At 45.2% G+C, this 27,943-nt stretch overlaps 1 protein-coding gene across 1 annotated transcript in view; it reads left to right on the top strand.

Moving 5' to 3' along the window:
* LOC115463416 (ER membrane protein complex subunit 3-like) overlaps positions 1–27,943 on the top strand; it is a 45,825-nt gene that overhangs the window by 260 nt on the left and 17,622 nt on the right. Inside the window, exons 2-4 of the mRNA XM_030193885.1 lie at positions 85–142; positions 12,716–12,809; positions 12,964–13,068. Coding sequence (XP_030049745.1) covers positions 85–142; positions 12,716–12,809; positions 12,964–13,068 — 257 coding nt within the window. The remainder of the gene's footprint in view (positions 1–84; positions 143–12,715; positions 12,810–12,963; positions 13,069–27,943) is intronic.

Genomic DNA, 27,943 nt, shown 5'->3' with positions numbered 1-27,943 from the left:
GAAAAGGCCAGAGTGTGAGCAGGTGTCAGGAGCCCTTCTCCCCTCACTGTGTTGTACAATCACATATTCTTCTTTCTTTTGTAGCCAAGTCTTACTACGGAGTCGGGTGTTGAGGGAGAGCGGTAAATACATCCCACGACAGGTGAGGAGCAAATGACCCAAACCAACAAACTAGCCTCCCCTAGGCATTTGCCTTTTTCAACTCCAAGGAATCTTTCCGAAATACTTCTTTACTAAAAAGATAGTGTGTGTTTGGAATCCCGACCAGTAAAGGTGTTAGCAGCACAACTGCTGATTGGATTCAAGTAATATCTATTTTATTTATACCTCCCATTTCATTTCTTATTTCTTAGTTCCAGGCCAGTTACTATATAGAATACAATGTTAACCACAGAACAAAACATACTGTTAAAAATACTTATATAATTTATTTGGGATTCATTTAACTCTTTTCATTAAAAAAAAAAATCGCCCAAAATTGTGTACAGCAGGTAGAGTTTAACATAACTCTCCATTAACCCTCCATTGCCACAGGTACAAACTTAGATTGTGAGCCCTCCTGGGACAGAGAAATATCCAGTGTACCTGAATGTAACTCACCTTGAGCTACTACTGAAAAAGGTGTGAGCAAATCTAAATAAGAATAACCTTATAAATAATAATAGCTACAATTAACACTTCACATAAACAGAACAAGTCAAACAAGGGAAATGGGGGTGGGGGCTATTTTTATGGTGGTTTAGGTGAACAGACACAGAATAATGTCTCATATGACACATTATTCAAAGGAGAAGGTGGTCATTGTCTTCATACTAGTGAGATAGTAACATAGTAGATGACGGCAGAAAAAAACCTGCATGGTCCATCCAGTCTGCCCAACAAGATAAACTCATATGTGCTAGTTTTTTGTGTATACCTTACCTTGATTTGTACCTGTCTTTTTCAGGGCACAGACCATATAAGTCCGCCCAGTACTATCCCCGCCTCCCACCACCGTCTCTGGCACAGACCGTATAAGTCTGCCCAGCACTATCCCCGCCTCCCAACCAACAGCCCTGGCACAGACAGTATAAGTCTGCCCAGCACTAGCCCCGCCTCCCAACCGTCTCTGCCAAAATGAGATGGCAGGTCAGATGGTATAGAGGCGCATAGGTTGGCAGTGAGTGCTACATCAGAAAGGTTGCTTCATCTCCAAGCTCTCTTCCTATCAAAGGCAACCTCTAGTAGGTTCTTAGCAATACTGCAGTATCCCAACACTGTGACCTAAATAGCCTGGTAACACAGCTTGTGCTTGCTGGGTCAGACCAGAGATCCATTAAGTTCAGCATCCTGTCTGATGGAGGCCAGTGCAGGTCATAGCGGGCTAGCAGCATCCCAAACAATAGATGGTTCTTGTTGCATACACCTAAATATAAGTTATAGCTTGCTCAAGTCCACATGGCTAATGGTTTATGGACTTGTACTCCAAGAACATGCCTAAATTTCTTTCAAACCCAAATATGCTAACTGAATTGACCAGATCTTCTGGCAAAATACTGTTTTAAATGTGTTACCTAATGGGTTTGGTGAGGCTCCTAATCTTAATGGATCTTTGATATTTAAAAGGATTTAAAAAAAACAGTTCCTTATGTACCTGTGCAGATAATCTGTGGCAGTGGAATGAACACAAATATCCCACAGAGAGTCTAAAGTGAGAAACAGAGTGGGAACAGAATTGTGCTCTTCATAAACAGACCAAGGACGCTGAATATGGATCACAAATGTAATAAAAATTGACTCAATATGGTGTTTCGGCACTAAAAGTGCCGCCTTCTGGAGTCTTGCTAAAACGTGTCTGGCAATCTTTATCTTCAGAAAAGGATTTTTGTAGCCTTACAGCAGTGTCCAGAAGCGATATTACTTGCAACATCTAACAGTCTTTTTAAAGACAGCGTTTTACTTATTAAAGATCCTTTTCTAAAGATAAATATTACCAGACGTTTTACCGAGACTCCTGAAGAAGGCACTTTTAGTTTCAAAACATGGTACTGTGTTGAATCAGTTTTTATTACATTTGTGATCCATATTCAGTGTCCTTGGTCCATTTTTGACAGGGTTTTTGAGGGGGTACTGAGTACTGGCACCTTTTCTATTGTCTGCTAAAATTGACCCGTGGTCCCCAAGTTTTAATGAAAGATCTCAGGCTCTACACACACATTCTGCCTTATCATAGATTCTTTGACTGGTTGCAGGGGGCCTTGCTATTGTGGGGTGGGTCTCTCAGTGATCACCCCACCCCTGAAGGATGGCCTAGCATTTGAGTACTGGCACCTTTTTTGCTAGAAAAAACGTACTGGTTTTTGAAGAGCCTGATTCTGTTCCCACTCTTTCTCCTTAGGTACCTGTTCTACTCTACTCATGATTTTATAAAGATTATTTACCACCTTCCCAGTTTACAAGAAGGAACCCAAACCCGTTTAGCTTTTCTGTGGAAGGAAGTCATTACATCATCTTTGTACCTCTTCTAGCTCACTATTTTTTAGATGTATCGGTCAGAACTATACACAATACTTAAGGTGCAGTTTCACCATAGATCCATGGAAACATATGATATTCCTCATTTTATTTATTTATTTATGTGTTTGTTGCATTTGTACCACATTTTCCCATCTATTTGCAGGCTCAATGTGCCTTACAGTTTTCCGCCCTGGCAATCGCTATAGCAGAGTAAAGATAACAATTACTAATTACATAAGAACATGAGTAACATAGCGGGTTAAAGCATTAGGTATAATGAGATGTAATAACAGTTAAAGCAGTAATGCACTAGAGTTCAAGTGATGGATCGTTGTGGTATGTTTTATTGAAGAGAGAGGTCTTCAGTGATTTCCGAAAGTTAAGTCGCTCATTTTTTTTTCATATTGAGTAGTAATGCATTCCAAAGCTGCGTTCCTATGTAGGAAAAACTGGATGCATGTGTTAATTTATATTTTAGTCCTTTGCAACTGGGGAAGTGAAGATTTAGGAATGTGCGTGAAGATCTTTTGGTGTTCCTGGGTGGTAAGTCAATAAGGTCTGACATGTAGACCGGGGCATCTCCATAGATAATTTTATGAATCAGGGTACAGACCTTGAATGTAATATGTTCCCTAAGTGGGAGCCAGTGCAGTTTTTCTCTTAATGGTGTGGCACTTTTGTATTTTGTTTTACCAAATATAAGTCTGGCTGCAGTGTTTTGGGCTGTCTGAAGTTTTTTGATGATTTGTTCTTTACAGCCAGCGTAGAGTGCATTGCAGTAGTCCAGGTGACTTAGCACCAATGATTGTACCAGTCTGCGAAATATGTCCCTTGGGAAGAAAGGTTTTACTCTCTTCAGTTTCCACATTGAGTGGAACATTTTCTTTGTTTTGTTCTTCGCATGGTTTTCCAATGTAAGGGTTCAGTCAATGGTGACTCCAAGGATTTTCAAGCTATCTGCAACAGGGAGGGAGAAGTTTGGTGTGGTTATAGTAGTGGATTTACTTATATTATATTGTGATGAGAGGATGAGACATTGTGTTTTTTCGGCATTGTTTTAATTGAAATGCAACCGCCCATGAGTTCATGATTTGGAAGCTGTGGTTGATGTTATTGGTGATTTCATTTAGATCATGTTTGAACGGGATGTATGTAGATTGTGACATCATTTCGTATATGTATGGATTGAGGCCTTGGTTAGGTAGGGATTTGGCCAAAGGTGTCATAAGATTAAAGAGAGTCGGTGATAGTGGTGATCCTTGGGGAACTCCACATTCAGGTTTCCATGGGGCTGATGTATTCGAATTAGATTTCACTTAATATTTTATGTTTTCTTCGTTCCTAAAGTTGCAGTAATCTTTCCATAACATCCTTACCAGACCAGTTCAGACATGTGGGTAGTTCTGTCTGTCGACTGGCAGAGATGTAAGACAGAGAAACACTGTAGTTCCTCGTACTTCACCCTGTAAGAGCACTGAGTAGGTGCAGGAATCCAGTATTTTCTCTTTCTCTAGCGGGTGTCGCACCATGCATACATTGCCTTGGGGGAGATCGTGTAGAGCTAATATATTTCATGACTTGAAGGAATCCTTATTTTAAAAAAATACATTGAGGAAATACTTCAATACTTCCACTTCCCTTTCCTCATGGATTCTACCTGCCCTATTTTTCCAAAAATGATTTTTTTTAAGGTGAAAGGTTCTTAGACTAGGGAAGCAGGTCTGAGGCTGGCTCCTGATCCATTTCATGGCTGGTTCTCAGTAGAGCGAGAAGTGCTTTCCCTTTTGTTGACTGTGAGTCCTTTCCTTCCTTCCATCAACGTTCAATGCAGCACCTTTACCTCAGGAAATATGCCTGCCACAATACCGAAGGCAGTATCTGGCACTGGAAGGTAATAAAGAACAGGCAGTAACATACTGTTGAGAAGACTGTGACAGTGGAGACAGAGTAGCACAGGCAGGGCTGTGATAGCACTAACCATATCAAGCTGAAGAACTAGCAATGTAGCCCAGACCTGCATGCTGTGACACCTGCTAGAGACAGAAAAAACTGAGGAACTACTTTGTTTTTTTCTGTCTGTATCCGCTAGCTCAGTGTTTCCCAAATCTTGTCCTGGAGTACCCCTTGCCACTTAGGTTTTCAGGATATCCACAATGAATATGTATGAAAGATTTGCATATAATGGAGGCAGTGTATGCAAATCAAGTTCTTGCATAATCATTGTGGCTATCCTGAAAACCTGACTGGCAAGGGGTACTCCAGGATCGGACTTGGGGAAACACTGTGCTAGCTGCTGGACACAACTACTGACTGGTAGGACTAAAGGAAAGAAAATTAGCGGACAAGGTATAATTTTTCCATTTGCTTCTTTAACCACTACCATTCCCTGAGCTGAGACTATTAAGAAACTGTCACAGTGACGCCAAGAGCCTTTTCTACATGGTGGTGACTCAGATATGAAACCCAGCCTTGTGTTCCTATAATTTTTAGGATTATTTTTCCCTTATGTGTATCACTTGGAAACTTTTTCTCATTAGCATCTTATTTTTCCCAGGGGTCTGCTGTAGTTCCTTAATCCTGTCGTGTTTTAACAACTTTGAATAATTTTGTTTTTATCTCCAAATTTGACCACCTCACTTGTTGATTCCTTTTCCATATCATTAATGAATATATTAAACCTTTCAGTCCCACTATCTTTGTCCATTGGGAAAGCTGACAATTTTAGTTCTGTTATTTCCAGTCTCTGAACCAGTTAACCAGTTTGCAATGAAAGTTTTCTTATATCATAATTTTTTAATGTAAATTATTTTATTTAAAAAAGTCATCCAAAATCATTTACAAATTAAAAAGATATTTTGTCATACGATACTGGATGCATATCAAACGGCCTAGCATTAACATTCAATAAATGTCATTGCAGCTATCTGTCCCACCAAAATATCTATATATGTATTTCTTTAGGTTTTCAGTATATCCACAATGAATATGAATGAGAGAGACCTTCATACCAAGGAGGCAGTGCAGGCAAATCTATGTCATGCCTATTCATTGTGGATATCCTGAAAACCTGACTAACGGGGCTGAGAAGCACTACCCTATACCATACCACTCCTTGAGTGTTTGCAGCCCAATTGCAAGACCCCTTTTTTTTTTTTAACATTATGGGCCCTGTGTACTAAGGCGCATTAGTTTTTAACACACAATTAGAGCACGTGCAAACCATGTAGGTGCCTATAGGGATAGTGTAGGCACATACACAGTTAATGTGTGTACATGGTTAACGCTTGTTAAAGACGCTATCGCGCCTATAACGCGGCTTAGTAAACAGTGCCCTATATCTTTTTAGCTGCAAAACTTTACCCAGTTCTTCAGACTTTGCAAGATTTCTCCACCTTCCAGATTTTCATATTGTCTAGAAAGGCAAACCTTACCCAGCAGCCCTTTTGTAATATCGCTTACAAAAGTATCAAAAATACTGGAACAGACCAACCAATTTTTCCTCTAAACAAAGGGGATCTTCATATGTAACATCTGAAAAGCCACAGTCAGGACCATTAAAGTGACATTCAGTGATAACCAACTGAGAGCACTCAATAAAGTGGGGTGCTTGGGTCCATCTTGGTATTCCCATAACTAGCTTTGCAGTTGCATTCTTCACAATTTGTTACTGGTCTATGGTCACCCTAATACAAACCATTAAAGTAATCTAACTGTGAAAGAGGAAACTTGATTCGTTGTCTTAAGCAAATTCACATCTAACAAAAAATGGAGCTTTCTTGCTAATTTCAATTTATGAAAACCAGACTACACCACTTGTGAAACATGTGGCTCTATAGAAAATTTGGAATCCAAGATGACCTCCTAAATCTCTAACTTTCTCAGCAACAGAATAAGTCTCAACATCAAGAAAAATTCCACATTTAAAGAGCTTCAATCTATTTTCCACATTAGTTCTGTTTTCAGTGTTCAGGAGCTGGTTATTACACAACAGCTAATGTGCAATCCTACACCTACCCTGATTGAGCCACCTCAAGTCTTCTCTTAATCTCTTCTCAATGGAACTGCTGAGTATTTTCAGCATAGATCAATCCTTTATAGCCCATCTGACAAAGCAACTTGCTCGGCAAGTTATAAACTAAGGAGAGAGAGACAAGATCCCTGTGGCACCACACACCAGCAGTTTGGACCTAACCTGATTCACTATTACAATAGATGATCTCTCGGTCAAAATGGATACAGTAGTTCCTTCCCCTTTTCAATTCACAGCACTAACACCTCAATATTCACTACATCAAAGGCTGAGTAGAGAGCAAGCATTAGCAACCTACTGTGTATCCCTTTATACATCTTAACACTACATCCTACACCACCAACAAAGCAGTCTGTGTTCTGTGGCCCAGACAAAAAAAAAACAGTTTGGCGCATTCCAGCAGGCCATTCTTTTCCACAAACTCGCTGAACTCTAATTAAAAACAAAAACAACCCCCCCCCCCCCAGCTTTGTGAAGAATTGAAAATTAGACGTTGGTTTATTATTAACCTAGACCAATGGATCTAAAATAGATTTTAATCACAAGTCTAATTCTTGCTAGAACTAGAGAGGATCTTGTAAACAGCTTTTAGTACTACTACTACTATTTATCATTTCAGAAAGAGCTTTCACACATTGAGTGACAAATCTAAACCTTAAAACAAGGTTTATCCCACAAATCATTTGCAGTATACCTTCTAAAGAAGGACCTTGAAAGCTACCCACTCTTTCCTCCTCTCTATTCCATTTTACTAATCCTTTAGTCTGTCTCTTCTACGTTGTCATTTATTTTCACTTGCACAAAACCTACCATGTTCTCGTACATCAGTTATTGAGGAATTTTGGTATCTTCCCCCTTCTTAGTGCCTTCTGAAAATCAGATACATTATACCAGCTAGCTCACAGTTAATTACATGTTTTCTTAACACCTTACAAATAGCAGTAATTTCCACCACTGCTGCTGCTTGTGAATTATTTCAGTAATAATACCAAACAATAAGTGCAACAATCTTTTAGGAGGCTCTTGTTAACCCAGTACATAAACTACCTCCCATATACTTCAAATATACCATAGACCTCAGTGGTGCCACTTACTAAACAGACTTTTAAACCAGTAAGGTTTATGCACTCACCTCCTCATTGGTCTTTAGGTATAAGAATTTTGTACCTTTTCTGTTCAATTTTTTTCAGACTTTTCTTTTTCACTTTAACACTTCAACCATAATAAAATTGATTTAGTTATAATACATGAGTATTCTAACTACATTGCTGTTATGATTCTGCTGGATAGGCCGGGGAATGTTTGGGACTCCTGATTGGCTTGTCAGGGGCTGAGCCAGCAGATGTCAGAAGCCTGATCCATTTAAGCCTGCCTTTCCCCTGCAATCATTGCTTTAGCGTTGATTGCTTTGTTTGCTCAGCTGAAGCCAGCCTGCGCTCGGGCGCTTGTGTTCACGTTGGAGTTTAGTCTTTCTCCTCGTGCTTGTTTATTCTGTGTGTGTGCTGGGTGTTCCCAGCATGAGCCTGATTTGTCTCACTTCCCCACACCTGGTTTGCTTTCTCCTGCTCTAATGTTGTGCGCTCTAGGGTAAGCTTGTGTCTTGAGTTGTTTCAGTTTGTTTGTTTAGCTTTCTGTCTGTGTTCCCTTTGTTGTGCTGAGCTTCTGCTCCCTATGGTTCTGCCTCCCCCTGTCCTTGTATTTTGCTCCTGTTTGTTTTAGTTCTTTGCTATATTTGCCTCCTGTTTCCGGGGAGCAGCATTCCTTTTCTGGTCTGTGTGTGTCAAGGCAGCTTCCTCTGTTTGCTTACACTTCCCCTTATCCTTGCTGTTGAGTAGCACTGCCCTGTTTTTCTCTTTAGCAGTTCCCTTTTTCCCCTTGGGGTGTTGTGGGGCCAGCTTTGTGCATTACTTAGGAAGCTCTCCCTTTTCCTTTGTGTGCTGTTTAGTCAGCCGAGTGTGTTCCCTTGTGGGGCTTCCTGTATCATTGTATGCTGTAGGTACAGCCTAGTTCCCTTGTGTGCTGAATGGTTCAGCCTAGAGAGTATTCCTATAGTTGGTTTCCTTTTTCCTTGAGTGGCTTCCCCTTTCCCTGTGTGCTGAGTGGTGCAGCCTAGAGTGTATTTCTATCATTGGTTCCTTTTTTCTTTGAGTGCTGTGTGGTACAAGCCTAGAGTGTTTCTTTCTGGGACTTCCTGTACTCTTGTTCGCCCTGTGGCATAGCCTTGTATACCTTTAGAGGCTTCTGCCTCTCACCCCTTCCTTTGTCTCTCTACCCTGCACTGTGTGCACTGCTTGTGGCCCAGTTCCGTGGGGAACCCTTGTTCTTTCTCCGTTCCCAGAGTGTGATTCGGTTCCTGGTCGGCCGTGAGGCCCGCTTGCTTGGACTCTGCATGAGTGGGTTCCCGATTGGTCGTGAGGCCCGCCTGAATGCTCTAATAGCTCCCACTTTCTGGTGGTACCTGTTGGCTGTGGTGTGTGTGCGGGGCTTGGTGGCTGGGGTGGTGCGGTAGGGCCTGTTTGGTCTACCGTAGGCCTTGGCTTAAGGGCTCACGTCCGGAGTAACAATTGCTTTGGTATGGAAAATTACATGGAAACAAAATTCTGGGCTAGATGGACCCTTGGTCTGACCCAGTAGGACATCTCTTATGTTCTTAGTACTGGAATGTCTGTTGAATTCCTCTTTCCTGTAGTGAGGTTCTTATCTGCCAACAGTTGGAATAGTTTGTGCAGAACTTTCACCCCCCCTCCCCAAACATTTTCAGAATCTGACATGTGGGAGGTAAGTGTAGCAAGCCAATATTTTAAGGAAATAAAGATCACAGTCAAAATCTGCGTGAGGGGTTTTAATGGCTAACTTAAGAAATGGGGTGCCTGCTGCTGCTTTGGATGGCCTGTTTTTGGCTCAAGTGAAGTATAATCCCTGAGTCAGAACCTGCAGGTGGTCCCTTGACAGAGGTTAAGAACCTAGAAACGCAGAAAAATGAAGTCAGATAAGACCATTTGGCCTATCCAGTCTGCCCATCCATGCCATCTACTATCCCTTCCTCTCCCTTAGAGATCCTGTGTAATTGTCCCAAGCTTTCTTGAATTCAGATAGTTTGTTTCCACCACCTCCAGGAGGCCATTCCACAAATTTACCACCCTTTCTATGAAGTATTTCCTCAGGTTACTCCTAAGTTTATCCCTTTTTCACCTTCATCCTGTGCTCCCTCATCCCAGAGCTTCCTTTCAATTGAAAGAGGCGCACTTCTTGTGCAGTTGTGCCATGGAGGAATTTAAATGTCTATACCAGATATCCCCTCTTCCACTTTCTTTCAGAAGTATACATATTGAGATCTGTAATAAAATTACAGAACACATAGACAAACATGTATTAATGGGACAGAGTCAGCATGGGTTCAGCCAAGAGAAGACTTGCCTCACCAATTTGCTTCATTTCTTTGAAGGCGCAAATAAACGTGGATAAAGGTGAGCCGGTTGATGCAGTGTATCTGAATTTTCAGAAAGCTTTTGACAAAGTTCCTCATGAGAGACTCCTGAGAAAATTAAAAAGTCATGGGATAGGAGGCAATGTCCTTCTATGGATTAGGAATTGGCTATTGGACAGAAAACAGAGGGTAGGGGTTAAATGACCATTTTTCTCAATGGAGGGTAAATAGTGGAATGCTGCAGGGATCTGTACTGGGACCGGTGCTATTTAACATATTTATAAATGATCTGGAAAAGGGAACCACGAGCGAAGTGATTGAACAGTTTTGCATCATCTGCAAATTTAAAGTAGTAAAAACATTCAGATTGTGAAAAATTGAAAGAAGACCTCAGGAAACTGAGCAACCAAATGGCAGATAAAATTTAATGTGGACAAATGGAAAGTGATGCACATTGGGAAGAATAATCCGAATCCTAGTTACCTGATGCTGGGGTCCACCTTTAGGAGTCAGCTCTCAAAAAAAAAAAGGTCTAGGTGTCATTGTAGACAATATGCTGAAATCTGCCCAGTGTGTGACGGCAGCAAAAAAAAAACACAAAAAAACAGGATGCTAGGAATTATAAGGAAAGGGGTGCAAAATAAGACCAGGAATACGGGAAAGATCGGGGTATAAATGCTATAAATAAATAAATAATGCCTCTGTATTTCTCCATGGTGTGACCTCACCTTGAGTATTGCGTTCAATTCTGATTGCCGTATCTCAAGATAAAGCAGAATTAGAAACGTTTCAAAGAAGAGCAACCCAAATGATGGAACTCCTCCCATATCAGGAAAGGCTAAAGAGGTTAGGGCTCCAGCTTGGAATAGGGATGGCTGAGGGGGGAGTATGATTGAGGTCTATAAAATCCTGAGCGGTGTAGAATGGGTAAAAATGACTATCTTTTTCATACTTTCAAAAAGTAAAAAGACTAGGGGACATTCAATGAAATTACATGGAGATAATTTTAAAACACATAGGATAAATTATTTTTTCATGCAAAGAATAGTTAAGCTCTGGAACTCATTGCCGGAGGATGTGGCAATGGCTGTATGTATCTGGGTTTAAAAAAAAGCTTGGACAAGTTCCTGGAAGAAAAAATCCATAGTCTGCTATTGAGAGAGACATGGGGGAAGCCACTGCTTGCCCTGGGTTTGGTAGCATGGAGCTGCTATTTGGGTTCTGCCAGGTACTTGTGACCTAGATTTGCCACAGCTGGAAGCAATATACTGGGCTAGAGGGACCATTGGTCTGACCCAGTATGGCTATTCTTATGTCCCCATAGGCTTTATGATGAAAACCATTGACCATTTTAGTAGCTGCTCTTTGGACCAACTCTATACTGTTTATCTTTCTGAAGGTGTGGTCTTTAGAATTGTATACAGCAGTGGTTCCCTAACTTTTTCAGTTCACGGCACCCTTAGTGTCCAAGCAATTGTTTGTGGCACACTCCCCCCCCCCCCCCCCTCCGGCCACATAGGTCTCCCTTTTCCTGCAGCCCCCTCCTCTCCAGCATACCTCTCCATTCCCTGCAGACCCCCTCGTCCCAGAAAGTCCAGTACACGATTCCCTGCAGCCCCTCTCTTCCCATAAGTCCAGTACACATCTCCCTTCCCTGCAGACCCCCTTCCTCCTATAAGTCCAGCACACATCTCCCTTCCCCAAATCCAGCATTGCTTGCTACCTTCCTTCCTGCAGGTCCAGGATTGCTGCTTCTTCCTCCTTCCCCTGCCGCCTCTGCAGTGCTTGCAGCTTACATGCATTTTCAAGCTGTCTGCAATTCACACAGGCACTAATTCACACAGGCACTGTGGGGACTTCTCTCTGCCGCGTCCAGCCCTCTCTGATGTAACTTCCTGTTGTGAGGGCCGGACGCGGCAGAGGAAGTCCCCACAGTGCCTGTGTAAATTGTGGATGGTCCGAAAACGTAAGCTGCAAGCACTGCAGCGGCGGTGGGGGAAGAAGGAGGAAGCGGCAGATTCTGGACCTGCGGGAGGGAAAAGTAGAGAGCAATGCTGGATTGTGACGGCGGGAGGGAGGTCAGGATATGCCACAGCAATCTCTTAGGGATGCCACCGCACACAGTTTGGGAACTGCTGGTATACAGTATTCTAAATGGGGTGTTATCAGAGTCTTATATAGGGGCATCATCACCTCCTTCCTACTGGCCATTCTTCTTTGTATGCAACCGAGCATCCTTCTAGTTTTTGCCATCACTTCTACCTGTTTGGCCACCCACACCCAAGTCCAGCTCTTTAATGCACAAAACTTCTTCACCCCTTAAACTGTACCATTCCCTCAGGTTTTTGCAACTCAGATGCATGACCCTGCCTTCTTTTAGCATTAAATCTGAGTTGCTAAATTCCAGGCCATTATTCAAACTTCACTAGGTTCTTCCTCATGTTATCCATACCATCAGGGATGTCTGTCCTATTGCAGATTTTGGTAATGTGTGTAATATGAAGTTAACGCTCTGCCACCTATCCTCATTGTTGGACCCTGAAGAATTAAAGTTCCTTTTAAAAAAATAAAAAGTGCCAGTGGATATATTTTCAAAGCAGTGCTAGTGTCCTTTTGGATCTTTAATGTCTTCTGCCTTTTGTTTTTCTTTCTTTCCCTCTCAATCCCCCTTTTGCATTTGACTCCATCTCTCATTTTCACTTTACCTTTGGCTTCCTCATCCTCTTACTCCTGTCTCTTGCTGCACCCCCTTCCCCCAACAGTCTTTCGTCATGCGGAAACATTACTTCAATGATGCAGAGACTGGCTTTTTCAAGAAGACAAAAAGAAAGGTAATCCCAAAGAATCCAATGACAGGTGAGTGATGAGAGAAGATACGGGGTGGGGAGAATAAGGGGAGAGACAATCACGTCTGTAATTGGTGAGCTCACTCTGGTATGCTCATTCTCTGCAAATATTATTTATGCTGCCCTTGTCCTTTCTTCTTGTCTCACCCTTTCGTTTGTTACAGATCCTTCCATGGTCATGGATATGATGAAGGGGAACCTAACTAATGTCCTTCCCATGATTCTCATTGGAGGCTGGATCAACTGGGCTTTTTCTGGCTTCGTGACAAGTAGGTACTATAGAGATACAAGGGGAAGCTGATCAGACTCCTAGAAGTTACTTTCAGCAGGGGGAGGGCAGGAATTAGAGAGGCTGCTCTTACTTGCAGGGCCTGTTCTGTAGAAAGGCTCTGTGTGTAGCTTTTAAAATCAGTCTTATCTGGGTCCTGTGGTAGAGCTGTGCTAGTGACAGCTACAACAAAGGGCTTACCTGGGTTCTTCAACAACAGGATATCGGCCTTTACAAGTGGGTGATGGTATACAACAGTGCCCAGGCTGGAGAAAATATAAACAGAGTTCTAACAGCCGTCTAGACTGTGGTGCATCACACATGTAGGAGACTCAGTCATCACTGTGAATGCATGGGACCAGCTTATATCTTATCAAAGTGTTACTAGGAGAAGTCAACTCAAGCTATTCTCAGAACATCTGTTTAGAGGTAAGCAGCTTTGCTTTTTTCCAAGGACAAGTAGGATATGGAGCCATAACAACTGGGAATCCCTAGTAACAGATTGCATTTAGTAAGAAAGGAAAAATGGCACAATGACATTCCTTGAAGAAGCCTAATAGAGACAGGCGAAACGGGACACTGTTGGAAGTGGACTTAAAAGAAAAGTGCTATACAATTTTTTAAAAATACAGAATCATGAAAAATGAATATAAAAATAAAAAAGATAATTGACGAGGAGAATTGAAGCAATACAAATGCTGGAGGTTTTTTTTTTTTTTTAAAGAGCCGATGAAGATTGCGGTTCTGTGATTCTTAAAGTGTAAACAAAGTTGGACTGTAGGCATACAGAGGCTTTTTCCTCCAAAGCAAGTTGCTATTTTCTCTCTCGTTGTGATGAAAGTTGCATAGGAAAAATGTGACTTGGTTTCCACAGTTTTGCTACCACACTGATATATTGAAAGTGCTTCTTTTGTTGACAAGTGGTTAAGCTTCTATGGCTCTAACATGAGCCTTGATATGCCTGTCCAGGGTCAGGCCTGCTTGGGCAGAACAGAAAGATGCAATGTGTTAGTATTGTGTGTAGCTGTTCTAGTGCCAGTTTTCTTGAGGTACAATACAAGACGATAGAAAACAGGGCGGGCTTTCTAAGCTGGTACGACTATTTTTAAGATATTGCATGGCGTAATACCACAAATATATGCAGTCTTGATCATTTTTCCTAATCCTAATAATGTCAGGTGTTTGAGACACTTTGGTGTTACATTTAATAGAGGAAGAAAAGGAGGGGACTGAAGAACTTTCTTATATCTAATAGTCTATTAGATATAAGAGAGTTCTTCAGTCCCCTCCTTTTCTTCCTCTATTAAATATAAAAAAAAAAGTTCTTTAAACCTCCTCTGTTTTTTTTTTCTTCAGGTACTAAATTATGGAATGAGCTTCCTTCCATGATTAGGTAGTCTAAGGCCTTATTTTATTTTGGAAAATGTGACTGTTTGAGAAGTTTTTATAGTAAGGATTATGATGTATTAGTTTTGTTTGAATTGTGTGACTGGACATCTTTAATTGTACATTCTCTTCTATGTAAACCGTGTAGAACTTATGTCCTTCCTGGAAACTAAGAGGACGTGTGATTATGCTGTTGGGCAAATTCAGGAATGTCAAGGTTGGCCCCTGAACATTGATATTGCAGGATCAGAGTTGGGGATCCTTAGGGACATAGAATGGGCATACAGAAAGTCCTCTTCCCCCCTCCCCCCAGGAGTAAGTCAGCTAGTCTGCCATGTATCCATCTCTTGGAATGAAACTTGGGCCCCTTGTTCTTTTGGAGATGGAAAAAAAAATCTACCTTGGATGTTCTCTACTTCTGAAAGATCACTTTCACAATCTTGAGTCTAGTGATTATTCTCCGAGGACAAGCAGGCTGCTTGTTCTCACATGTGGGTTGACTTCCGCGTCGGCCCAGGAAATGGAGCAAATTTTTGAGGCAAAAATAAAAAGTTTTGCCCAGAGTCTTCTGGTGCGTGAATCACGTGCACCGCGCATGCGTGGACAACTTCCCACCCGTCGCATGAGCGTGCCCCTTAGTTCTTTTTCGTCTGCAACGAGGTAACAGGCTTTTTTCTGATCTCGTTTTTTTGGGCCCAGGAACTAGTCTGACGACTTTTTTGTCATTTTCTTAAAAAATTACCGTAGTTTCTTTTAGTTTTTGACCTGTTTTTAAGTTACTTTCTTTTTCGACGCGGCCGGCCTTCTCCCTTGTTGTGCCCTTCGCTTTTTTGGCACAATTGCGTCGTTTGATTTTGCCGAAGCCGTTTTTCCATCCATGTCATCGAGGACACCCAGCGGCTTCAAACGTTGTACTTGGTGCAATTGGACCATCTCAGGTACCGATACCCATGCCTGGTGTATCCAGTGCCTTGGGCCCGACCATAGCCCAGCCGCTTGTAGTCTGTGGCTTCGTATGAAGAAACGGACACAAGCATCTTGAGAAGCCCAACGAGAAAAGCTTTTTGGGGCTTGGTCCGGTCCTTCGACATCGACAGGAGCATCGATGTCGGGAGGAGAGGTAATGGCTGCCCCGAGACCACCACATGCTGGGAGCAGTGAGGCGTCGAGTGGGTCTCCACCTGCCTCGAGGCCTCCTGTTATGCATGCCCCCCAGGATCGACTTTCGTCAGACCCGGCCCCGAGGAGACGTGAGGATTCCACGTCCTCCTCATTGGTACCGAGGAGTCTCGATGATGGGCGTTGAGCGAAGGCTAAGAAGCACAGTCATCGTTCTCCTTCGACATGGTGCTGGGAGCTCCGGGGAGTCGAGAGAGTTGGCACCCGAGAAGCGTCGGCATCGAGAGGACCGCTCCCCCTCTATACAGGAGGTGCCGATGCGTCGATCTTGTGGCAGCCCAATACCTCCTTCCGAGCCTCGACAGATTCTGCCACCGGCTGCTCCACCGACCCCGCAGCATTTTCCAATGGCGGCTCTCAACGAATGCATCCGGGCCCTGCTTCCAGAGCTTCTGGAGGGATTTCTGCGCAAGTGTGCTTTGGTGTCGGGGGTGCATGAGCCTTCTGTGTCGCTGGCTGCGGTGGCGTCTGGCCCTTTCCCTGCGGAGAGGTCCCTGGCTTCAGTGCCGCCTGCGGCATCGATGTCTGCTACCACCCAGGTTGACTCCTCTTCGATGTCGGTGGAGGAAGCTTCACCGCAGTCTAGACGGGCATCAACTTCTCAACATCGCCATCGAGGACATCATTCCTCAGTGTCGAGGCAGGCTCTGTCTTCCCTGAGGGAGGTCTTATCCAGTACTGAAGAGGAGTGTTCATGGGAATCAGAGGAAGACCCCAGGTACTTTTCTTCTGACGAGTCCTTTGGGATTCCCTTTGACCCTTCCCCTCTACCAGAAAGGAGACTCAGCTCGGAGTGCCCTGAGAGAGGTCTTATCCAATACTGAAGAGGAGTGTTCGTGGGAGTCAAAGGAAGATCCCAGGTAATTTTCTTCTGATGAGTCGTATGGGATTCCCTCTGAACCTTCCCATCCACCTGAAAGGAGACTTATCTCCTCTGGAGAGTCTGTCCTTTTCGTCTTTTGTCCAGGAAATGCCTACGGCTATTCCTTTCCCTATGGAGGTTGAGGATGAGCCCAGGGCTGAGATGCTCGAGGTCCTGGATTATCCTTCTCCATCTAAAGAGGCTGTGATGGCTCCTCTACATAAGGTACTGAAGGAAGTCCTTATGCGGAACTGGTCGTTCCCTCTGTCTGGCCTCGTGATCCCGAAGAAAACTGAATCTCAGTATCGGATCCACGGTGAACCTGGATTGATGAGGTCTCAGTTACCCCACAATTCCATGGTGATGGACTCCGCCCTCAAGAGAGCCAAGAGTACTAGGGACTATGCCTCGGCGCCCCCAGCAGGGAAGCTAGGACTCTTGATTCTTTTGGGAGAAAAACGTATCAGGCCATTATGCTCGCCGCCAAAATTCAATCTTACCAGCTGTTCACGAGCATCCACTTGCGGAACTCGGTGAGGCAGCTGTCCAGCTTGGTTGATGCACTTCCTCCGGAGCAGGCCGAGCCTTTTTGCCAGGTGGTCAGGCAGCAGAAGGCGTGTCAAATTCCTGGCCAGGGGTACGTTCGACACTTTTGATGTAGCATCTAGGATCACTGCCCAAGGTATAGTGATGCGCAGACTCTCATGGCTGCGTGTCTCTGACCTGGATCATTCGGTCCAGCAGCAGATGGCTGATGTTTCTTGCCGGGGGGGGGGGGGGGGAGATAACCTTTTTGGTGAGAAAGTAGAGGATCTAGTTGACCAGATCTAGCACAATGATGCTATGGATTCTCTCTCCCGCTGGGCGTCTTCTGCTTACTACCTCCTCACCTAGGAGGTTTTTTTGAGGGAAGAGGAGTGCGCCCTATTCCTATGCTAGGCATAGGTACACTCCTGCTTCTCGGCAGCCTGGCCAGGCTCAGTCCCAGCGCGCTCATTCTCGTCAACAGCGTGTGCCTAAGGCCACTGCAGCTCCCCAGCAAAAGCAAGGGACTGGCTTTTGACTGGCACCAGTTCAGCATAGCCTCAGTAAACGTGTCCATACCGGCGACTTGCCGGTTTGGGGGGAGGTTAATGTTTTTTCACCAAAGGTGGCCTCTTATAACCTCCAACCGGTGGGTTCTTCAAATTGTCCGGTTAGGAAACACCCTCAATCTGGAATCCAAGCCTCCAAATTGCCCTCCAGGAGCTCAGTCCTGCAGCTCCCAGCACAAGCAGGTACTTGCAGAGGAACTCTCCGCCCTTCTACAGGCCCAAGCGGTCAAACCCGTTCCACCAGGGGAAGAAGGGCAGGGATTCTATTCCAGGTACTTCCTTGTGCAAAAGAAAACGGGGGGGGGGGGGGGGGGGGGATGCATCCCATCCTAGACCTAAGGGCCCTGAACAAATTCCTTATCCGAGAAAAGTTCAGAATGGTTTCCCTATACACCCTTCTTCCCATGATTCAGGAAAACGATTGGCTATGCGCTCTGAATGTGAAATGTGTGTGTAGGCATCCTTTGATACTTCCTGTGAGCTGGAAGTATCAAAGGATCTTCGATTTCGACTGGGAACACAGCATTTTCAGTACCGTGTACTGCCTTTTGGCATGGCATCTGCGCCCAGAGTGTTTACAAAATGCCCAGCTGTAGTCGCAGTATCGCTAAGCAGACTGGGAGTGCATGTGTTCCCTTATCTCGACGATTGGCTGGTGAAGAGCACCTCAAAGGAAGGTGCTCTGGAGTCCAGGCGAATGACTATTCAGGTGCTGGAGCTACTGGGGTTCGTCATAAATTATCCCCAAGTCTCATCTCACCCCAGTCCAAAAATTGGAATTCATTGGAACTCTGCTGAACACTCAGACAGCTCGAGCTTATCTCCCCAAGGCAAGGGCGGACAACCTTCTGTCCTTGGTGTCCACGGTTTGAGCGTCTCGGCAGGTCACGGCTTGGCAGATGTTGAGACTTCTGGGGCACATGGCCTCCACAGTTCATGTAACACCCATGGCACGTCTACATATGAGATCAGCTCAATGTTCCCTAGCTTCCCAGTGGTTTCAAGCTGCGGGGGATCTAGAGGATGCAATCCAACTGTCCACCGACTTTTGGAATTCTCTTCAGTGGTGGAAGATTTCATCCAATTTGACCATGGGGCGACCATTCCAAGTTCCTCAGCCACGAAAAGTGCTGACAATGGATGCATCTCTCCTGGGGTGGGGAGCTCATGTAGATGGGCTCCACACTCAGGGAGCCTGGTCCTTTCAGGAAAAAGGTCTGCAGATCAACCTCCTGGAATTAAGAGCGATCTGGGACGCTCTAAAAGCTTTTAGAGATCGGCTGTCCAACTAAGTAATCTTAATTCAGACAGACAATCAGGTTGCCGTGTTTTACAACAACAAGCTGGGGGGCACCGAATCTTGCCCTTTGTGTCAGGAAGCCGTCCAGATGTGGCTTTGTGCTCGCCATCATGGCATGTTTCTCCAAGCCACTTATCTGGGAGGCGTAAACAACAGTCTGGCCGACAGGTTGAGCAGGATACTGCAACCTCACGAGTGGTCACTGAACATGGGCGTAGTCCGCAAGATCTTCCGAGTGTGGGGCACCCCCTCGGTGGATCTTGTTGCCACTCGGATCAATCACAAGGTCCCTCAGTTCTGTTCCAGGCTTCAGGCCCACGACAGACTAGCGTCAGATGCCTTTCTCCTACATTGGGGGACAGGCCTTATGTATGCATATCCTCCCATACCTCTAGTAGGGAAGACTTTGCTGAAACTCAAGCAAGACTGCGGAACCATGATCCTGATTGCACCCTTCTGGCTGTGTCAGATTTGGTTCCCTCTTCTTCTTCTGGAGTTGTCTTCCGAAGAACCGTGAAGATTGGAGTGTTTTCCAACCCTCATCACTCAGAACGAGGGGTCGTTTCCACATCCCAACCTCCAGTCTCTGGCTCTCATGGTCTGGATGTTGAGAGCTTAGAATTTGCCTCCTTGGGTCTTGCTTGCATCCAAAAGAGATTCCACGAAGAGGTGTTACTCTTTCAAATGGAGGAGGTCTGCCATCTGATGTGACAGCAAGGCCCTAGATCCTCTTTCTTGTCCTACACAGACCCTGCTTGAATACCTTCTACACTTGTCAGAGTCTGGTCTGAAGACCAACTCCTTAAGAGTTCACCTTAGTGTGATTAGTGCTTTTCATCACTGTGTAGAGGGTAAGCCTATCTCTGGACAGCCTTTAGTTGTTCGCTTCATGAGAGGTTTGCTTTTGTCAAAGCCCCCTGTCAATCCTCCACCGGTGTCATGGGATCTCAACATCGTTCTCACTCAGCTGATGAAAGCTCCTTTTGAGCCACTGAATTCCTGCCATCTGAAGTACTTGATCTGGAAGGTCATTTTCTTGGTGGCTGTTACTTCAGCTCATAGGGTAAGGGAGCTTCAGAACCCATAAGTAATGCCACACTGGGAAAAGACCAAGGGTCCATTGAGCCCAGCATCCTGTCCACAACAGCGGCCAATCCAGGCCAAGGGCACCTGGCAAGCTTCCCAAACGTACAAACATTCTATACATGTTAATCCTGGAATTGTGGATTTTTCCCAAGTCCATTTAGTAGCGGTTTATGGACTTGTCCTTTAGGAAACTGTCTAACCTCTTTTTAAACTCTGCCAAGCTAATCGCCTTCACCATGTCCTCTGGCAACGAATTCCAGAGTTTAATTACACGTTGGGTGAAGAAAAATTTTCTCCGATTTGTTTTAAATTTACTACACTGTAGTTTCATCACATGCCCCCTAGTCCTAGTATTTTTGGAGGGTGTGAACAGACGCTTCACATCCACCTGTTCCACTCCACTCATTATTTTGTATACCTCTTTCATGTCTTCCCTCAGCCGTCTCTTCTCCAAGCTGAAAAGCTCTAGCCTCCTTAGTCTTTCTTCATAGGGAAGTCGTCCCATCCCTGCTATCATTTGTCGCCCTTCGCTGCACCTTTTCCAATTCCATTATATCTATCTTGAGATGCGGCAACCAGAATTGGACACACTACTTAAGGTGTGGTCGCACCATGGAGCGATATAACGGTATTATAACATCCTCACACCTGTTTTCCATACCTTTCCTAATAATATCCAACATTCTATTCGCTTTCCGAGCCGCAGCAGCACACTGAGCAGAAGGTTTCAGCGTATTATCGACGACGACACCCAGATCCCTTTTTTGGTCCGTAACTCCTAACGTGGAACCTTGCATGACGTAGCTATAATTCGGGTTCTTTTTTCCCACATGCATCACCTTGCACTTGCTCACATTAAACGTCATCTGCCATCTAGCCGCCCAGTCTCCCAGTCTCGTAAGGTCCTTCTGTAATTTTTCACAATCCTGTCGCGAGTTAACGACTTTGAATAACTTTGTGTCATCAGCAAATTTAATTACCTCGCTAGTTACTCCCATCTCTAAATCATTTATAAATATATTAAAGAGCAGCGGTCCTAGCACAGTCCCCTGAGGAACCCCACTAACTACCCTTCTCCATTGTGAATACTGCCCATTTAACCCCACTTGCTGTTTCCTATCCTTCAACCAGTTTTTAATCCACAATAGGACTTTTCCTCCTATCCCATGACCCTCCAATTTCCTTTGTAGCCTTTCATGAGGTACCTTGTCAAACGCCTTTTGAAAATCCAGATATACAATATCAACCGGCTCCCCTTTGTCCACATGTTTGTTTACTTCCTCAAAGAATTGAAGTAAATTGGTCAGGCAAGATTTCCCCACACAAAAGCCGTGCTGACTCACTCAGTTATCCATGTCCTTGGATGTGCTCTGTAATTTTGTTTTTAATTACAGGAAGTGTGTCGCAAGAAGCACAGTGGTAGAAGACATGGCAGTCTGCCTTATTTTCTTGTGAGCTGTTCTCCTTCCCTTTGTTCAGTGCATGGAGTACACAAACAGAAATAAATACTGCGTGCTACTGCTGCAACTCAAAGAAGAGTAGTTAACAAGAAGTTAAGGCAGACTGCTGGGGCTTGTTGAGAGGAGAAATGCTGCACTTCTTAAGGAAGAGGGGAGATGCCACAGTGTAGGGAAGGGGAGTGGATGGAATTGTGGGAAAATTCATGAGGGATTGTCAAGGAGATGAGTGAGAGGAGGATAGTGAGTACAGAGGGTAGAAATGTGGTAATGGGAAGTGGATGAAAGACAGAAGGGGATGGGAGGCCTGGGAAGGAGTGAGATGGGAAATGGTAGAGCTAGTGGGGTGAGAGGAGGAGATGGAATGTTGATAGGTAGGGTGAAAAGTGAAAAAGGACATGGAGGACCAGAGAGTGACATCTGAGTGGTCAGAGGCAAAAAGAGGAAGATAAAATGTTGGCGACAGATTTAATAAGGGAATAAAGCAAGAGAGGAGGAAAGAGGAGAAATGATAAATGGACAGCAGCTACTGGGAAAAAAAGTGGAAAACAGGAAAGCAGAAAAGAGAAATTGGAACCAACAAATAAAATGCCCAGACAAAGGTTAAAAAAAAAGTTTTATTTTGAATTTATTAACTGGAATGTTAGTTTTGGGAAATGTGCTTCACGGATATCTTTGTACTGTGTTTAGTATGAAAAAGAAATTCAGTTCTTATTTCTGCAGTAGGGGTTCCCAGTTCAATTTTTGTCTCCATATTTTTATTTCTAATTTATCTCTTGTTCTGATATTTCATGAGGGTTTATCTGTGTTTTGTGTGTGACTGAGGTATAATATTCTGTTGCATGTAGTTACTGTGTAGAAATCTGTAGCGGTCCCACTTTTTCTGTTTTACCTGTTGTAGGTGGCATTGGTATTGTAGTGCTGCCTATTCAAAGGTAGGGTTCTTGACGTTTGAATCATAGGATTAGTGCTACTGTTGTATGGTAGTATTGCTACCTGTATGTTAAGAATTTTTTTTCAGGTTTTGTATTATCTTAGTGTGCCTGGTAGTGGAAAGATTTTTCTGAAGTTATGAGCAATAGCATTAGAATATATTTTTGTGACTTCCATGAAGAAATGTCCAAGTTCTGATCTGCATCTGTTGTTGGGAGAAGGTAGGGTTTTTGTGTCTGCAGGGCGTGTTTACATTTACCCCCAAATTCTATATATGGCACCTTAAGTTGTGCGTGCTAATTTGGTCACACAACCAAATTGCGCACACAATTGAGTAACAAGCCAATCAGTGCTGATAATTGGCACTTAACACCCAATTAGTGGCCTTAATTGGCAACAATTAGAATTTGCTTGCACAGCCGAAAAGGGGGTGTGGAATGAGTGTTTCTAAAATGTATGCACACTTATAGAATATACCCTATCTGCACTTAACTTAGGCACAAGTATTTAGGCCTGATTTTTAGGTGACGTAAATGGGTGCACTTAAATTTTAGGTGCAAGAATGGCCGCTAAGTGCATTCTATAAACTACGTCTAACTTTAGGCACGTTTTATAGAATTGTGCTAAGCACGTGGTTTTCTTTTACTATGATTTTTGAGGCACCATGTATAGAATTTGACCCTAAATTCATAAGAACTGCTATACTATGTTAGACTAAACGTCCTTGAGGATCATATATGTAGTGTGACATATATGTGTGAGCATGATCCTTCAGGTGTGTCCTGGCTGAATAAAGGTTGCGAACCACTCCTATAAAACAATCATCTGGGTGCACCAGCCCTTCAACTTCAAAGAGCAACAAATAATCATCCACCACCCTTTTCCACTTTATTTTTGTAAGTTTTAATTTTAAAAGTAGAGCAAATAACAATCTTCTGGTACATAGTTGTTTCTTACATGTACCAGCACCACCAGTTTTTTTAATTATCCCCTCTTCCACCCCCCCCCCCCCCCCTGAAAACAGTGATCAACTTGCACCACCCTCTTCCAGTGTCCTACAATTTCACATCTTGCTGCTACTATCTCCATTTTGATTATTCTCCTCGGTCCTTTTCTCTCAAATTTCTTGATCATTTCCAAAAATATCTTCAGATTCAGTTACAGCTACTGTCCTGATAAGACCTTCACCACCACCAGTTTCCCAATAATCCATTATTTTAGGACACAACCACCAAATGTGCAGGAGACACCCTTCACCTAGACAGCGTCTTCAATCTCTACTTGAGGATCTTTCAATCTTAATTTGCGTCATATACCACTGAATAGTATTTTCTCCGAGGACAAGCAGGCTGCTTGTTCTCACTGATAGGTGACGTCCACGGCAGCCACTCCAATCCGGAATCTTCACTAGCAAAGTCTTTGCTAGCCCGCGCGCGCCGATGCGCACCGCGCATGCGCGGCCGTCTTCCCGCCCGAAACCGGCTCGTGCCGGCCAGTCTTCTTTTGTCCGCGCTCGGTACGGTCGTGTTTCGCCGTTCACGCCCCTAAAGTTGACCTCGCGCGTCTCCTTTTTTGGTTTCGCTACAAAAAAAAAAAAATTAAAATTTGCAAGAGGACCTTTCCGGTCTTTTTCCCTTCCTGCTACTTCCAGTTTTTGCCCCGGTAAGTTTCTTTCGTCTTCGGGGTAGGCCTTTTTTCAGGCCTCGGGTCGAATTTTTTCTTCCCCTCGTTTTTGGTGCCTACCGCAATTACGAGTTTCGATTTCGCCAGCGAGATTTTTCCGCCCATGTCATCGAAGTCTCCCAGCGGCTTCAAGAAGTGCACCCAGTGCGCCCGGGTAATCTCGCTCACTGACAGGCACGCGTCGTGTCTTCAGTGTCTGGGGGCTGGGCACGGCCCGCAGGCCTGTAGTCTCTGCGCCCTTTTACAAAAGCGGACTCAGGTAGCGAGATTGGCCCAGTGGAACGTTTTGTTCTCGGGCTCTTCGTCGGCATCGGCACCGGGGGTATCGAGTGCATCGACGTCTCCAGCGTCCAGACCTTCATCCTCGGCCGCCAGTGCATCGAGTGCATCAAGGCATCGACCCTCTGCATCAGCGCTGAGACATCGGACGACTGTGTCGACGTCGGTGGTACCGGGACCTCGTCTGCTGATGTCGTCGGACGGTGGTGCTTCGTCTGGAGTGCAGGTGAGGGCTGTCCATTCCCCTGCTGGTGGCGGTGAGCCTTCGGGGTGGGTATCCCCCTACCCTGAGGGCTCCTGCGGTACAGCCCCCCGAGACCGACCTTCTTTGGCCTCGGCCCCGAGGAAGCGACGGCTGGATTCTACGTCCTCCTTGTCGGTGCCGGGAAGATCCGGTGACGTGCTTCGTCCCAAGAAGTCGAAGAAGCATCGACACTGGTCCCCTTCCCGTGTCGGCACCGAGAGCTCTGGGTCGCCGAGGGAGTCTGCACCGAGAGGACCGCTCACCCTCTGTTCAGGAGGTGTCGATGCGCTCCACTCTGGACAGCCCGGAACAGCCTCCACGCCCGGAACAGACTCTGACATCTACACTTGCATCGGCTTCCACGTCTTTCTCCACAGCCGCTCTGCACGAGAGTCTCCGGGCCGTTCTCCCAGAGATTCTGGGAGAGCTGTTGCGCCCTTCCCCTCCGGTACCGGGGGTGCTTGCGCCTCCGGTACCGTCGAGGCGCCGGCTGGCCCCTTGCCCGGGGTGAGGTCTCCGACATCGGTGCCGCTTGCGGTACCGACTGCGGTCGCCTCCCAGGAAGGCTCCCCGACTACGTCGGCGGAGGGAGCTTCGCAGGTGCGGGCGCGGGAGTCTACCTCTCGACGCTCCCACCGTGGCCGGGGTTCCACGGAGTTGAGCCGGGCACGGCTTCAGACACAGGTTCGTGAACTTGTGTCTGATACCGATGGTGAGGCCTCGTGGGAGGAAGAGGAGGACATCAGATATTTCTCTGACGAGGAGTCTGATGGTCTTCCCTCTGATCCCACTCCCTCTCCTGAAAGGCAGCTTTCTCCTCCCGAGAGTCTGTCTTTCGCTTCCTTTGTCCGGGAGATGTCTACGGCCATCCCCTTCCCGGTGGTTGTGGAGGACGAGCCCAGGGCTGAAATGTTTGAGCTCCTGGACTATCCTTCTCCACCTAAGGAAGCGTCCACAGTACCCATGCATCATGTCCTCAAAAAGACATTGCTGGCGAACTGGACCAAGCCATTAACTAACCCCCACATTCCCAAGAAGATCGAGTCCCAGTACCGGATCCATGGGGACCCAGAGCTGATGCGCACTCAGTTGCCTCACGACTCTGGAGTTGTGGATTTGGCCCTAAAGAAGGCTGGGAGCTGCGTCTGCTCTGCTGCTTCCCTGCTTTCTCTGCCCCAGAACAGGAAGTAACCTGTTCCGGGGCAGAAAGAGCAGGGAACCAGCGAGCCGACACCCCCCCAGCGCATGCACCCGGGGCGGACTGCCCCACCGCCCCCTCCCTTCCTACACCACTGGTACATAGTATGGGTTTTTCAGTGACTTAGGGGGAATTATTATTAGCATTTGTATAGCGCTACCAGACGCACGCAGCGCTGAACACCTGATACAAGGAAGACAGTCCCTGCTCAAAAGAGCTTACAATCTAAGTAATACAGACAAACAAGACAGTTATGGGTGAGGGAAGTAATGGGTGAGAAGGGAGGAAGGGACAAGGGGAGGGCAATTGGTAAATATGCAGCCTGCTCAACTTTTTAACTGTTTGGGAGGGTTGGGGGTTAAGAAATTCCTGTTTGGGAATATGATAAAGAAGGTCTTGTTAACAGCAATTTGTCACATTCACATACACTGTATGGTATCTAGTTTGACTAACTTTTTGATTTGCTGTATTTGTATGCCTTGCTGGTTATAGTATAAGGTCTGTTAAGGCTAAAAGGGGGAAATTTTGGTGGATGTTGATTTTTTTTTTCTTATGTGTTGACATGTTATGTATACAGCATATTGTATACTGTTGTGATTTTGTTATGATGAGGTTCATCAGTAAGAGATTACACAAAAGTTCTTCACGTTCCTCTATTTCCCTACCAAATGTCTTTTGAAGGGATTTTAATAACTCCTATCTCCATTAGCTATGGGAGATTTCTCAGTTACTGTCTCTCCCAGTCAGCTTATTGTATCTGCACCATTGATTTGTAATGCCCCACTTCCTAATTGACAATCCACTATGTTTTATTTGGGATACTCAGTAGTAGAGACTACAGTTTCCTCTGATATTAGCCACTCTTTTTTGAAAAGTAAACCTAATTGTAACTCGCTGGAGGTGGTCTTTGCAATTTGCTGTCCATGTGACAGATGGTATATTGGTTATACAACAAGGAAAATAAAAATCAGAATAGCAGAACATCTAAGCAAGGTAAAATTATGTATCATACCTGATAATTTTCTTTCCATTAATCATAGCTGATCAATCCATAGACTGGTAGGTTGTGTCCATCTACCAGCAGGTGGAGATAGAGAGCAAACTTTTGCCTCCCTATATGTGGTCATGTGCTGCCGGAAACTCCTCAGTATGTCGATATCAAAGCTCCATCCGCAGGACTCAGCACTTAGAGAATTACACCCACAAAGGGACACTCTGCCCAGCTCACCACCGCCAAAACGGGGGAGGGGAATTAACCCAGCTCATCCCCACACAAGTGGGGGAGGGGAATCCGTCTAGCTCATCCCCGCGGAGCGGGGGAGGGACACCACACCCGCCGATGCGGGGGGATCTGGCTTATCCTGCAACCGCGGGAGGAGCTGACTGACCCTAACACCGCCGAAGCGGGAAGGGTACAAAGCTGCCCTACAGCCGCACGAAGCGGGAGGGAGTGCCGGCAGAATTTAAGTCTCAATCCAGCCCCGTAAAACGGAGGGGAGAGGAATGCAGCAGCTCACTGTAACACAAATTCGTCTCAACTCTTGAAGAATCCATTGAAAAACTTGAACACGAATTCCTCCTGAACAAGAACTGAAGACTAAACTTGAACCTGAAATGCAACCAGAATATAAACAATACAGATATCTGGGAGGGACTATGGATTGATCAGCTATGATTAATGGAAAGAAAATTATCAGGTATGATACATAATTTTACCTTCCATATCATCATGCTGATCAATCCATAGACTGGTGGGATGTACCGAAGCAGTACTCACCCAGGGCGGGACATTGAAATCCCTGACCTCAACACTGACGCTCCAAACCGGGCCTCCGCCCGTGCCGCCACAGTCAAGCGGTAATGCTTGGAGAATGTATGGGCCGATGCCCAAGTTGCCGCCTTGCAAATCTCTTCCAAGGAGATGGACCCGGCCTCTGCCATCGAGGCTGCCTGAGCTCTAGTGGAGTGAGCCTTCAGCTGGATAGGCGGCACCTTCCCCGCGGCCACATAAGCCGCTGCAATGGCTTCCTTGACCCATCTTGCCACTGTAGGCTTAGCAGCCTGCAGACCCTTACGAGGACCTGCAAACAGGACAAACAGATGATCCGATTTCCGGAAATCATTGGTCACTTCCAAGTATCTGATGACGACTCGTCTCACATCCAGATATTTAAG

This window comes from Microcaecilia unicolor, chromosome 2 (assembly GCF_901765095.1).
Source record: "Microcaecilia unicolor chromosome 2, aMicUni1.1, whole genome shotgun sequence".
Classification (NCBI taxonomy): domain Eukaryota; kingdom Metazoa; phylum Chordata; class Amphibia; order Gymnophiona; family Siphonopidae; genus Microcaecilia; species Microcaecilia unicolor.
This window is presented reverse-complemented; position numbering and strand designations above follow the sequence as displayed.